At 32.4% G+C, this 13,722-nt stretch overlaps 1 protein-coding gene across 6 annotated transcripts in view; it reads left to right on the top strand.

Moving 5' to 3' along the window:
* Positions 1-13,722, top strand: part of STXBP5L (syntaxin binding protein 5L) — a 385,708-nt gene that overhangs the window by 318,687 nt on the left and 53,299 nt on the right. For 4 of the 6 annotated variants that reach the window (XM_072812550.1, XM_072812549.1, XM_072812554.1 and 1 more), the window contains one exon: positions 4,558-4,650. The exons of the other annotated variants lie outside the window; for them this stretch is intronic. In XM_072812550.1, the coding sequence (XP_072668651.1) occupies positions 4,558-4,650 (93 nt within the window). The remainder of the gene's footprint in view (positions 1-4,557; positions 4,651-13,722) is intronic. 6 annotated transcript variants of the gene reach the window in all.

Here is a 13,722-nt window from a genome sequence, read left to right as displayed (position 1 = left end):
TATTGAATACCTTTTCAATTGTTTAAGAATTCTTTAATATTTTTTTAGTAAATCACCTATTCATACAATTTGCCCATATTCTATAGGTTTATCCCTTTCATATCAATTTTATTGCCTCTTTACAAATTAAGATTACCCTTTTATGAGATCCAAATATTTTTCTCAGCTTAACTTTGCTTGTGGTAGCTCTTCTGCATTCAGATATTTCTTTTAAGAACTTCTTTCTTTATGCCAGACAATTTAAATACTATTGGAGTCAACCATTTTTTAATTTTGGTAGAATTCTCCCATCAAGTCATTTAGCCTTTATAATTATTTTGTGTTTTCATATTCTCTGTAAAGAAAACTTTTCATTATGGAAATTTTCTAACAATGCTCAAATGTATCATATGCAAAGATTGTGGTTCTCTATTTAAGCTAGTTAATAGTCGATCTATTTTTCTGTTTTGTTTTTTTTTTTAACCTGAATAGAAGGTTTAGTGGGTTTGGGGCTTTTAATTTCTGCTTTTAACTTTATTAGTTCCCTCCTTTGCTTTCCTTATTTTTCACTGTTCCATTTTTGTTGTTGTTGTGGTAGATGCTTCATTCATTCATTTCTTACATTGATATTATTTCTTTATAAATAAGATTAAATTTCCCATTGAACTCTACACTATATGTGTCATAGATTTTGATAAATTGTGATTTCATTCTCAGTGTTTTCCATAGAGTAAGCAATTTATGTCTTTACCTGAGTTACTTAATGTTAACTTGTAGCATTAAGTAGATATAAGTGCTACCTTAATGTTATTGAAGCCTTTCATGTTCTTTTTTGATTACTTGTCAAGAATAAAGGAAAATTAAAATACTGTATAATAATGTTTCTATTTTTCCTTATATCTGCTGTGTTAAAAATATTCATGTGTAGATATTTAAAAATACATCCACAGAAAGTACATCTTGTACCATTAATCACCATTGTTCATTTCATATTATATCTTTTTCACCTGAATTCCACTTTGTTTACTATGATACCACAACTCTTGCTTTTTTTACTTGGAATTTTTTTGTATACCTTGGTCTTGCCTCTTTAGGAGTAAACTTTTTAAACTAAGGTATAATATGAAATGTCTCAAGAACTCAGAAATCTCCCTCATGCCTCTCAGCCACTTATGCCCACACAAAGGTACCTACTGTTTTGACTTTTAACCATAGAATTGTTTTGTGGGATTGAGACTCTCATACAAATGGAAACCTACATTATTTACTCTTGCCTCTTGCTAATTTTGTTCAACATTATATATATTATATTCAGTTGCATTCCTGAATGATTTGCATTTTTGTGTGATCTTCCCTTATATGAATATATCTATTTATGCATTTTATTGTTGCTGCACATTTAGGTGGTTTTACTTTGGCGCTATTTTAAGTAAAGCCGTTATGACCAATCTTGTAAAACTTTTAATGCAAATATAAACTCATTTTCGTTGTACATAGTATCTGGGAGTGAATTTTGGGGGTCATAGGGTATGTCTGTGTTCAGCTTCAGTAAATACTACTTTTTCAAAATGGTAGGTCCAGTTTTATTTCCAGTGATAGTCTATAAAAAAGTTTTACTTGTTCCACATGAATCTTTCAGCAAAGTTTTTAGTTTTATTTTTAGAGGTCTTGCACACCTTTCACTGGCTTTATTCCTTGGCATCTGGTGTTTTTATATGCTGTAAATTTTTTACATCTTTTTCTTAAAGTTTGTGGCTGTAATATAAAAGTGTAATTAGTTTTTGTATATTGACTTCAAATCCAGAAAACTGGATAAATTCTAATAATTTGTAAATACTTTTGGATTGTCTATTAAATTATGTCCAGTGTTAAAATGACAGTTCTCTTTCTTATTTCTAAAGGAAAAGATTAGCTGGGACCTCCAATAGAATATTGAATATATGTGGTGTTAGCAAACATCTCTTCCTTCTTCCCATAATTATGATAATTATTATAGGTTTTTAGTAGACATCTTGCTGTTAGCCTTCTGCATCTAATATTTCTTTTTTCACTAATATCAGAGCAAATCTGGAAACATCACGACCACCACTTTTTTTTTTTTTTTTTTTTTTTTTTTTTTTTTTTTTTTTTTTTTTGCAAAGCAGAGTCAGGACTTTGCATGCAATGAAGTAGGTTGCTTCAAAGCAGGAAGGCTTTGGCTACTTTTTTGTTAGGTTGCTTAGGACAGAAATAATTGGCTGTAAGATTCACTTATCACTTCAGTGCCCTTTTTGAGGCTGGTTTGTTGGACAGGGCCCACTCTTCTTTAGTAGCAATTCATAATTGAGGAATGAGAGATTTTTCTTATTACAGCTTTTAAATCATTATAGATTTGTTAAAATGTATGAAATTTATCCTTCTGGGAACAGTGCCAACAAAGTTTATTTTATCTTAAGAAAATTGGAAATATTATTTGCATATTCCATTCATTTACCATGCAAAAGACAAATAATTGTGTTTATCAAGGAGTCTTTGTAAGCCCACAACAGAGTATGTGCCCAGTGCTATTCCTAGAATACCCCAGTAACACATATACGTAACATTACATTCTGTCCTCTCTTCCTATTGTAGGAATCACTGTATCTAGATTATCAGGAAAGGTATAGTTAGGGTAAATGCAGACTTTTTAGCCCAATCTCATAAAACTAAAATGTAACTGAAAAAAGTGCATTTAAGATTTTTAACAGTAAAAAAAAAAAAAAAGATTTTTAACAGTAGTTTATAAAACTCATGAAGCCTATTATCTCTAAAGATAGAAAGAAATGAAAATATCAACAGTTAAAATGTTTAGAAAATTTATGAAGAACCAAATCAATATATGTTATTAAGGAAAACTGGAATATATGTAATATATTTAACTTTTGAAAAATTAAGAAAAACAGCCATGCCTCCTAATGTCTCCTTGATTCATACACTAAGAAACAGTTCACTTCACTAGGTCTGATTAACAATGGCAATTATTATGTTTGTATCTGAATAATCTCCCCTTTTTCACGTATATAAGACATTTAAAGAACCAATACTATTCTTGCCTTCTCTTTATTTTTTTCCTTAATGCAGTGGTTCTCAAACATAAGCCTATATCAGAATCATGTGAAGAATTTGTTAAAACACAGAGATTCTAATTGAACAAGTCTAGACTGGGGCCTCAAATTTTGCATTTCTACCAACTCCCTACATAATGCTAATGTTTCTGGCCTCTTAACCACTTGAGAACCATGGCTCTTTGAAAATTTTTACAATATTTTTTCAATACTTACCTTCTCAGTATCTATTTTGTGATCTCAAACCTTCAACCCTTTAAAGTCTGATTAAAACATTGATGCAAATAGCTGAGCAGGAATGTTTGGTAATTAGGCAAGCCAGAAACCAATAATCGTTCTGTAACTCTGATTTTCTACATGGATCTCAAACTCCCATTAGCCATAAAAACTGCAAGTAAAATAAAGTTTAAGACTAGTAAATATTTATTTGAGGAGGAATTGGAAACTGAAAGAATCCCAGTGAGCCAACTGGAAAGCTGATGTTATCAACTCCCAGGATAATATAACCATTTCATATTACTTATTCATTCACTCAACTATTCAAATAATTTTCAGTATCTACAGTTATGTAGATATTATCTACTGAGAATAAATGAACAAACGAACCTACTCCATGCCAAATGCATCTGACAGTCTATCTGCAGAAACCAACATTAAACTAGTAATTTTACAAATAGTTGTTTTCTCTTAAAGCTGGATAACCCTTTTTCATTCACCAGGTAAGGTTGTGCAGTTTGAGTACTATATAAATATACCTCCCAAGGGGATGAGCAAGAACTAACATTCAGCCCTAGTTCCATTATCTGGAACAGAACTGCAGTCCCTAAAGGAAACAGACCCTTTTTCTTTGGATAAAGAATTGAAAACTAACCAAGCCCTCAACTGTAGAGTTATATCTGCCCACAAGATGTGCATTTTTCTAATTTTTCCTTCTTGAAGATGTGCCTTTAAAAATCATTTGCTCAGATGAACATATTTTTCTAGGTTAGCATCAGGGTTCTAGTACTGCTGCTACCAATATAGCCATCAATCCTTGTGATTCTCACTGTCCACAATAATATACTTACTATGCTATTAAGGTCAAGTTAAGGCTAGGGTGATAAAAATATGTATCTTTATTAAAATATGTTTACTTAGGTATCTTTAGTAAAGATATCTTTATTAAAATATCATAAAGGCTAACATCACAAAATACTAACAAAGAAATAACCATCTCTGTTGTTTTCAAACCTGGGTTAGAACTAGGTCTTATAGCCTAGCTTGAATGCTCCTTCTGTCTGGTTCTACATTTCTGGAACCCCACTATATCTTCCAAAGAAGAAAGCTTCTTCCCTCCAAATAGACCTCTGTTGGGACGGCACCAAAATACTCAGATAAAGGCACAAAACAGAGAGCCTTCCAAACAGTTATCATGAAATTCACCTCCAAGATAAAACTTCTGGGTTCACTTGGGCTAAGAAATTAAATGCCAAAGTCTTTTATTCCCTTCCTTTAGGACTTGCTACCAGAACTCCTGAGGGAGCACCAGGCTTTTATAGGAATGAAATACCAGCTGTGAAACAGAGGAATCAAGTACATCACTTGCCAGGTGAAAGTGAAAATCTTTTTTTTGAACAAACAAGTTTTTCATATCTCTACAATTTTCTGGACTACACAATTTTTCTCAAATGCTTTATTCTTATTTGTGCTGAAAATATAAGTCCCCCCATGGTGAATGAAGACAAAATTCCCTGGAATAAAGTAGGAATTCCTAAGGCTTCTATGATTTTGTAATATTCTATATAATTTTGATAGTTATTTTTCTACCTTAAGTCTGAATACTTTTATCAGACCTAAAAAAATACGAGGGAACCAACAGAGAACTCAGGGAAACTTAAGTGCCAAAAAGTAAAGTGGTTTTGTAAAAATGCTTTTGTAATACAATAACTTTTTGGAATACAATAAAATATTACCTATGATCACAAACTACCAGGATGATCATGGAAATTCCACAAGAGAATTGCCTCAAAGGGGCAATGTTCTCTCAGAAATAGTGAGCAGAAAGGAAAGTCTTATAATCTGTTTTATGCAGAACCGTTGAATATTTGTTGCTATTCAGAGAGGCCAAATCAAAATCGAACACAGGTTGCACAGCTTCCTTCAATTAGGCATTCATTACAAAATGGTTATGACCAGATTTGCAATTTTAAGAAGCATAAATTCCCAATGTTCTAGACTCCAAATGAAGTTAGTAAACAAGAAACCTAAAAATAATTGTTACCCACAATTTTTCAAACCTAGTTTCTTTTTTTTCTTACATCACCCCTGGGATAGGCTTTTTGCTGAGGAGAAAACTGACAGAGTATTTAAATAAGTAGAGCTAGAATTCCAGCTTAACCTTTATAACATTTTGTTATAAAGCCTATGCTTTTTCCTGGTTTTCATTTAAAAAATGAGAAAAAGAAATATAAGAATTGCAAAAAACTTATCACAGTTGAAACTAAAGGACAGCCAAACAGTGACAAAGTTGCTAAGTTATGAAGAGGATGTTTTAAAAAAAATTCAAAAAAACTTAATATACTTTTTAGTTTTTATAGTTCATAGAATCAACAAATTATCATATTTTGAATTTATTAAGCCTTGTTTGCTAAAAATTGTAATCAATATTGATATAGTACTTTAAAGCAAACAAAGTATTTTTCATATGTATTATCTTATTCAATCCTATAGCAACCCTGTAAGGTTAGTATAGTTCTCATTTTACACAAGTGGAGAAAGTATGACTAAGGAAAAATTTCATAACTTGACCAAGATTAACCTATTAATAAATGGCTTAGTCTGAACCAGCCCAAATCTTCAGATTTCAAGGTCCTTTGATCCCAAATGATTTGTCCTTCTATTTTATGCACTTAAAAAAAGTGTGTTGAAGAAGTAGTTTTCTCTGGGAGTTTATAGTTCAAGGTAAACAAGAACAGAAATAAAGCTTCATAATCCTTTAACTCTTGTTCATGCAACACTAATAAATCACTAATTCATTAATACTGTCCAGATAGAATTATAATACATATTTTAATATAGCAAGAAAAGTAGAGTCATGACATAAAACATTTTTTTTTTTATGCTGGGGCAAATTCAAATAAAGATTCTTCTTTGCCTGACTTTATGTTAGTCCCTTCATAAAAGGCGGGGCAGGGAGGGGTGGTAATATAGAAGTATGTAGGCCTTTCAGGGCTCTACCATAGTATGGTGACTCTAAAATTGTGTGGGGTGTGTGTGTGTGTGTGTGTGTGTGTGTGTGTGTGTGTGTGAGAGAGAGAGAGAGAGAGAGAGAGAGAGAGAGAGAGAGAGAACTATACCTATATATGTACCAGGTGCTTTGTTCTAAGTTTCTAGCTTAGGGGAAGATAGAGACAAGTGAAATTCATTACTATGTTCCAAACAGTAAATGAAACAAAACACAGATAAATTTTATAAACATTTCAATCTAAATGTTTAGTATTAGATTTATTTTGCAGAAGACATCTAGGCCGACACAATTGGTATCTGCTATATCATATATAACATACCTATTGGGCTGCTTACTGGAAAGTAAGCTGCTTTGGAGTCTGGGAAATTTCAACCTACCTGCTGTTCCTACCATTATACCTTTAGCCAAGTTTCTCAACCTTAACTTTATGCTAATTTCCAGAACATAAATTCTCAATAAAATATAGTAGCAGTTATTATAAAAATAGTAACAAACATCAATGGCCTAAAGAGACTGAATCTGATCTCCTTGGCCATTCTAATTTCCAGTATCAGTTGTAGCTTAGCCATTACAAAGTAGAAATCCTCCATTGGAAATCAAAAGGTCAATCCAGTTGTCTCTAACCAAGAAACAACTAATCAAAAGCTTTGAATTAGAAAGTTCTAGCCTACCTCTTTATGTATTTCCCATTAAAGTGATAAGCCACATTCAGACTGATTCAGAGTTTGTTCTGTTCCTAAAAATTTGATTCAATTGTGGCACCACAGAGGGTTTTTGTACATATTATATTTATTTTTTTAAGGTTTTATTTAAATTTGTTAGATAACATAGTGTAGTATTAGTTTCATGTGTATAATATAGTGATTCAGCACTCCCATGCAACACCCCATGCCCATCACCTAAATAACCCATTTCCCCAACAATCTCCCCTCTGGTAACCATCAGTTTGTTCTCTATTGTTCTGAGTTGTTTGAAGCCAATACAGCATTCCTCTGATGAGTCAGGCTGCAGTTTCCATTGACTTTGACTTGAATTAGGAGTTAGGAAAAAAACACGTGAATATACATATGACTGAAGGATCTGATGCACTGAAGATACCTGAAACCCCTAGCCAAAATACTTTTGTAATGCCGGAAGTTCTGTTCATATTTAGGGCTGAGCATATGACCTAATTCTGTCATAAGCTATGCTAAGCCACTAGACGACCCTGCCTCATTAGTGTAACTGAGCCTGAATTTGGAAGTAGAAAAGTCTAGAATAGAGAGAACATAGTCTTGCAAAGGTTGTATAACAACCCAAAATTTGATTTTTTATATACCTTTAAAGATTTCTATGAGGACTATTTAAACAAGATATCAAGAATGTTGTAGGAGAAATAGTTTTCATTGAATAGGATATTGGAGTAAATGATCTCTAAGATTCCTTTGAGCAAGATTCTCTTTTTTGTGCAGTGTGCTGAGCCAGTGAGTAGTGAGAAGTTTCTATTAAACATTTTCTCCCCTTCAATATGTAATGGCACTGTGCCTATGTTAGAGAACAGTAAAAATTAAGAAATTCAGAGAGCCACATTCCCAAGAGCACATTATAAGGGGTTAATATGTATGGTTTCCATTCTATACATTTCCAAGAAGAATTGCCTCATACTTCCTCTTGCCTTACTCATCTTCCAACTCAGATTCCTCAAGTGTTCACGTGTAACATATTTCTCTAACACTTGAACATACTTTGTTTAGCCCTCTTCAGAGTAACTCCTCACCTCGTATCCTGACTTTACTGTTTTTTTCAACATTTATTCAGCAAATACTCATTGTACACCTACTCTATGTCAATACTTTATTAGGTTTTGGGAATACAACTTCCACCTTTGGAGAACTCAGTTTCAGGATGTTAATGAGTAGCAGAGTAAAAAAAAAAAAAGTCAAATGTAATAAAATGTGATGTGTTATAAAGGAAATGTGCACAAGGGGCTATGAAAGTTAGGATAATAGCACCAGATGAAGCCTTAAGTTTGAGGCTACATTCAGAAAGGAGGTGATTTTTGAGTGGTCTTGAAGAACAAGTAAAAGTTTACTAGTTGTCTGGACACAAAGATCCATCCCCTCCCCCAAAAGAGTGTACTAGGTGGGCAAGAGAATCATCCTGTACATGAATAATAGACACCTATTATTAATATTTTTATTAAAGTTTCCTAATTAATACCACCATCAAATCATTCCCTTTCCCTCCTTCGGTTATACTATTGAAGATGGGGGTTTGTGAGAGGACTCCAGTTTTCAGGCTTTCTACAGAAAACCAAAAAGAGGTAACAAAATTGAGAAGGAGATCCAAAAAACTAGAGCAGATTTGGGAGCCAGAGTAAGTTAGATACTAGAATTTTCCATCAGAAAGAATAGCAGGACGGCATGTGATATTGTGGTCTTTGTCATGCTCTACGTATCTGGGCTTACTAACCAATAGGCAGGAACCAATTTGCCCTCTTTTTGAAAAGATCTTTGTAATCCATTTTAAAAATAATTAATACTATATAGATATGTTGAAATACTGTAGTTTTTAAAAAAGATTTGAGAGAGAGAGAGAACGATCAGGAGAAGGGGCAGAGGGAGAGAAAATTCACAAGTTGACTCCTCCCTGAACATGGTGCTCATCCAGAGGCACAATCCCAGGACCCTGAGATCATGACCTGTGCCAAAACCAAGAGTTTGCTGCTTAACCAACTGAGCCACCCAAGTGCCCCAAAATACTGTTTTAAAAAACAAAATAGAAACAAGATAAATTATGAAACAAACCCTTCCATTATAATCAGTTATTTAAAAAATTAAATGCTGGATGCCTGGGTGGCTCAATGGTTGAGCACCTGCCTTCAGCCCAGGGCGTGATCCTAGAGTCCTGACCTTGAGTCCCACATTGGGCTCCCTACATCAAGCCTGCTTCTCAGTCTATGTCTCTGCCTTTCTCTCTCTCTCATGAATAAATAAAATCTTTTAGAAAATAAAAATAAATTGAGAGATTATTCTAAATATGGAACACACACAGGATTGGGTGTGTGTGAATTTACAAAATATATTTGAACTGTGAATTTACAAAATATATTTGCAACCTCTAATGAAGCATATTACATATATTCAGTTGGCCATATTTTGACATAAATAACTTTTTGCTTGTGCTAATTCTAAACCCAAATTACTAAAATTTGATTTCCTGGTTGCCCCTTAATCTTAATAGGATTACCTTTAATGTCTTTTCATAGGAACATTTGCCTGTTGCTATTATTTATATTAGAATGATAATACTTAGATTTCCTTTTACAAGTAGTTTAGCATGGAATTTAGTAGTCAGTAAATGACAGCCCACAGACCAAATCCATCTTGCCATCTATTTTAGTATGATTTGTGAAATAAGAATGGGTTTTTATTTTTAAATAGTTGGGGGGGAAATCAAGAAATGATATTTCATGAAACATAAAAAATACATTTAAGTTTATAATATATTTAGGTTTTCTAAAAACCATTATAAAATGTATTCTAATCATATTCCAGCAGAAACACTAAAGATTATATCAAGAATGTTATTTGACAGATAAGATTAAGCTACAAGATTAAGTGACAAATTGATGAAGGGATTTTTTTCCCAAACATATTTTTAGGTGGCCAAATTCAGAAATCTGTGGGCCAGGTTTTCTGATTTTAAATTGAATATTCTTTCTACTCTGCAATCTGCATTTTTATTTTAAAAATAACATTCCTGGGGTGCCTGGATGGCTCAGTCAGTTAACCATCTGCCTTCAGCTCAGATCATGATCCTGAGGTCCTGGGATTGAGCCCCATGTCAGGCTCCCTGCTCAGTGGGGAGCCTACCTCTCGCTATCCCTCTGCTACTCCCTCTGCTTGTGTGCTCTCAAATAAATATTTTTAAAATAAAAAATAAAAATAAAATAACATTCCTATTTGTAAAGAAAAATCACTTACTAGAAGGTATAATTGATGGTATCAATTAGAGTCTTCAAGTATAAAGTGACAGAAAAGATGTCTAACATGATTTCCCCTTATGCATTCCTATGATAACATGCATTCCAGTTCAGTATTTTGAAATACCCAATGTAAAATTATTAACAGATAATGAGGAAAGCTTTTAAATAAATTATATATTTTTTCTTGGTTTATTTAAGCATTTTCTGATATCTTGATTTATAATATAATTAAATTCATTTTCAAATATCTTTTATTTTTCAAGATCTTATCTACTGAATTTAACATTGTACCCTTCAATATTGAAGTCATGTCATCTGCCATTGGCATGGTAAAGTTTCCTTGACTGTATCATATAGATCTGTAATAGAATTTTCTTTCTATTTCAAAAAAAAATATTGAGAGCTTTAGCATCAGTTTTTACCCTGGTCAGTTATTTATGAGTTCAAACATTTGTTGCAATATTTCTTTGCCTATTAGATTTATCCAAAATGACTTTTTGGTTCTTCCCAAATTAAACAAAAAAATCACTTCTCATACCACATGTGAAAAAAAAAACTATGCAAATACTTAATTATCTGCTGTAAGAACAATTGCTTTTCTCATGTTTCCGTTTGCATATTAAATATTTACTACTGAATGACCAATTAACATCGAACAGTATTTCTGCTTCTATACATGCTCACTAAATATAATGCTCATCAGGATTTAATAATTATACTGTAGCACATACTGTTCCCCCACACTCCTCTTTAATTTTATGTAATTAACAACTGCCTTTTTCCTTTTTCTGTTGTTTCAGTTAAAGGATCAAGAAAGTTAAGTCTGCCAACAGATCTTAAGGCTGATCTTGGTACGGTACGCCAACAATCTAAGTTTTCTTATATTCATTTGGCTGAACATTTTTACCAACAAGTCCATGAATAACAAGTTTCCTGGATGGCAGTGTTTGATGGCTTTCCAAAAAGGCTTTTTTAAAAATCACCATACAGTTCTGTTGGCAGCATTCAACATTTCATTTGTTAACAATCATTTTACAAAATTATGTTTGATAAATCATTACACACCAAGAAATATAAGGTTTCATTTCTTTTTAGCATGAAAATGTTTTTGAACATTGAATAATCGGGCATATGGATCCTACCTTTTGTGACTATAATCATGTAAATGAGCATCATTTTTTTCCCAGAATTATTTTCCCTATTCTGTATATTAGTATTATTTAGAATTAATACTACTTAACAACAAAAATGCCTGATACAAAAAGAATGGAGTCCTAGCTCTTTTCTTAATTTTAGAAAAGTTACAGGAAAGTTGATTCACTTTCATTTTTTGTGGTGGTCACAGGCTTATTTTTAATTCAAACTCTGAAATAAATAGTGCTTTACAAAATAGACCTTCATAAATTTTTCCTTCAGAACTTTTATCTGCTTGTTCCAGTATAGGGTTTTTTTTTTATTTAATTACCTTTATTTTCATCTCCGTTATTCTAACTTAAATTCATAGCATTAAATCCTGATAATGTCATGGTTAAAATAACAAAAATACAGTAATTAGTCTTTGCATTATTTTTTTAGAGTTTACAAAGCTGCTTCACATACATGATTTTACTTGATTTTCTTAGCAGCTCTTTGAAGTTGCTATTGCTATTCCCAATATTTTTCTTCTCTCTTCAGAGGAGAAACAGATTGTGTTGTTAATAAATGGTAAAGATTTGAAGCTAGATCATAGAATATGTTACCCAAAGTTTATAGAGCATATTCACATACCTCACCTCATTGTATCTAAATTAAATGTTAGACCACAAATAATTACATTTAATATCTAGTTACAGATAATCTTTTATGAATTTGATTAATGCATATTTTATAAATGCAAAGCACTAACATAGTAGGTAGTATTATTATTAGTTCAATATTAAAGAAATTGTTATGAATTAGTATTTTACCATTATAATTGATGATTGATATCAAAGGAAGAATCAACATTATAGTTTTATTTATTGACCTCCTACAATGTGTCAGATACTATGCTAACTGATTTAGATATATTGCCCAAGACAAGGTAATTGATATTGTTCCCACTTTACAAATGAAGAAAAAAGATTCCCAGCCCACTTCTATGTTTATTAGAAATAACAAAGAAAGCTATTAGTTGTAAATCTAATCTGGAGATCAGTTAGCATAGTTGTTATTAATAACCATTAGCATTTTCTACAAATGTTAGTTTCTCAAAGTCTCCCTCCCAACAGCTTCATTCTTGTTATTTTCACACATACTTTGAGCAAAGACAAATGATGAAAACTATATATATAAAATTGTCAAGTGTGTGTCACTTTACTAACAGATTTTTTTGCACTTAAAAGGATTTATAATAAAATTTCATTAAATATCTACTTATAAGTTGTTAATATAATTTCATTTAAAAAAATGAAATTTCCAGAAAAAAAAACCATAAGGCTTCTAGACAAGGATAAATATTTAAATGTAAATTCTTTCACCTAAAACCTTGCTGTAAAATATACCTGGGTTACTTGTAATATGCTTTAGGAAGATCATTTTCCAGTAGTGTAAAATTCATTAGTGAAGGAGGAAGATGTTTAAGAAGCTACTGCTGAAGGCCAGATGAGGGGCCAAAGTAGAATAACAAATAAAATAAAGAGAAAAGCAGTCCCCATGGGAGAATTTACAACTGGTGGGATTACAAACAGTGAGCAAAACAGTGTTGGTAATGCATAGGAAATAGGAGGAGTCCAGAATGACTAAGGCATGTTGAGAATAGTTCTCATGGAAAATACCTGGTTTGAGAGGAAAGGAGAATGAGGTTGAGTTCTACAGGGACATCCATGTTAACCATCAGTGTGCAATTAGAAATTATTGATAACATTCATCTATATCAAGATATTAGTGACTGTGTACATGAGCTACTCACTAAAGACAAAGGAAAAAATGACAAAGTGTTAGAGAGCTTTAGATACTAATATAACTTCTTTATTATAATAATCCTTAACTGAAGAACAGTGTAACAGTAACAGTAAAATAATAGTAATAGCAGTAAAAACCTCATACAGTAAATACTTATGCAGTTAGAACAGTTAAGTAGTTAGCATTTTATGAGATAATTGCCAGGTTCATGGGAAATTGCTTTATACCTAACATTTTTACATTTAGTGCAAAACTATCTTGTTTCTCATTTTAAAAAAATAGACTTTCTATTTTCCAACAATATTTTTTTCTTAAGATTTTATTATATCTATTCGTGAGAGACACAGAGCGAGAGAGAGGCAGAGACACAGGCAGAGGAGAAGCAGGCTCCAGGCAGGGAGCCCGACGTGGGACTCGATTCTGGGTCTCCAGGATCACGCCCCGGGCTGCAGGCGGTGCTAAACCACTGCGCCACTGGGGCTGCCCATTTTCCAACAATATTTTGAATTAAAAAACCTAAAAATGAATTTTATAGAATTCAAGCC

This window comes from Canis lupus, chromosome 35, assembly GCF_048164855.1.
Source record: "Canis lupus baileyi chromosome 35, mCanLup2.hap1, whole genome shotgun sequence".
Classification (NCBI taxonomy): domain Eukaryota; kingdom Metazoa; phylum Chordata; class Mammalia; order Carnivora; family Canidae; genus Canis; species Canis lupus.
Note: the sequence above shows the minus strand (reverse complement) of the source record. Positions and strands in the feature narration are given on the sequence as shown.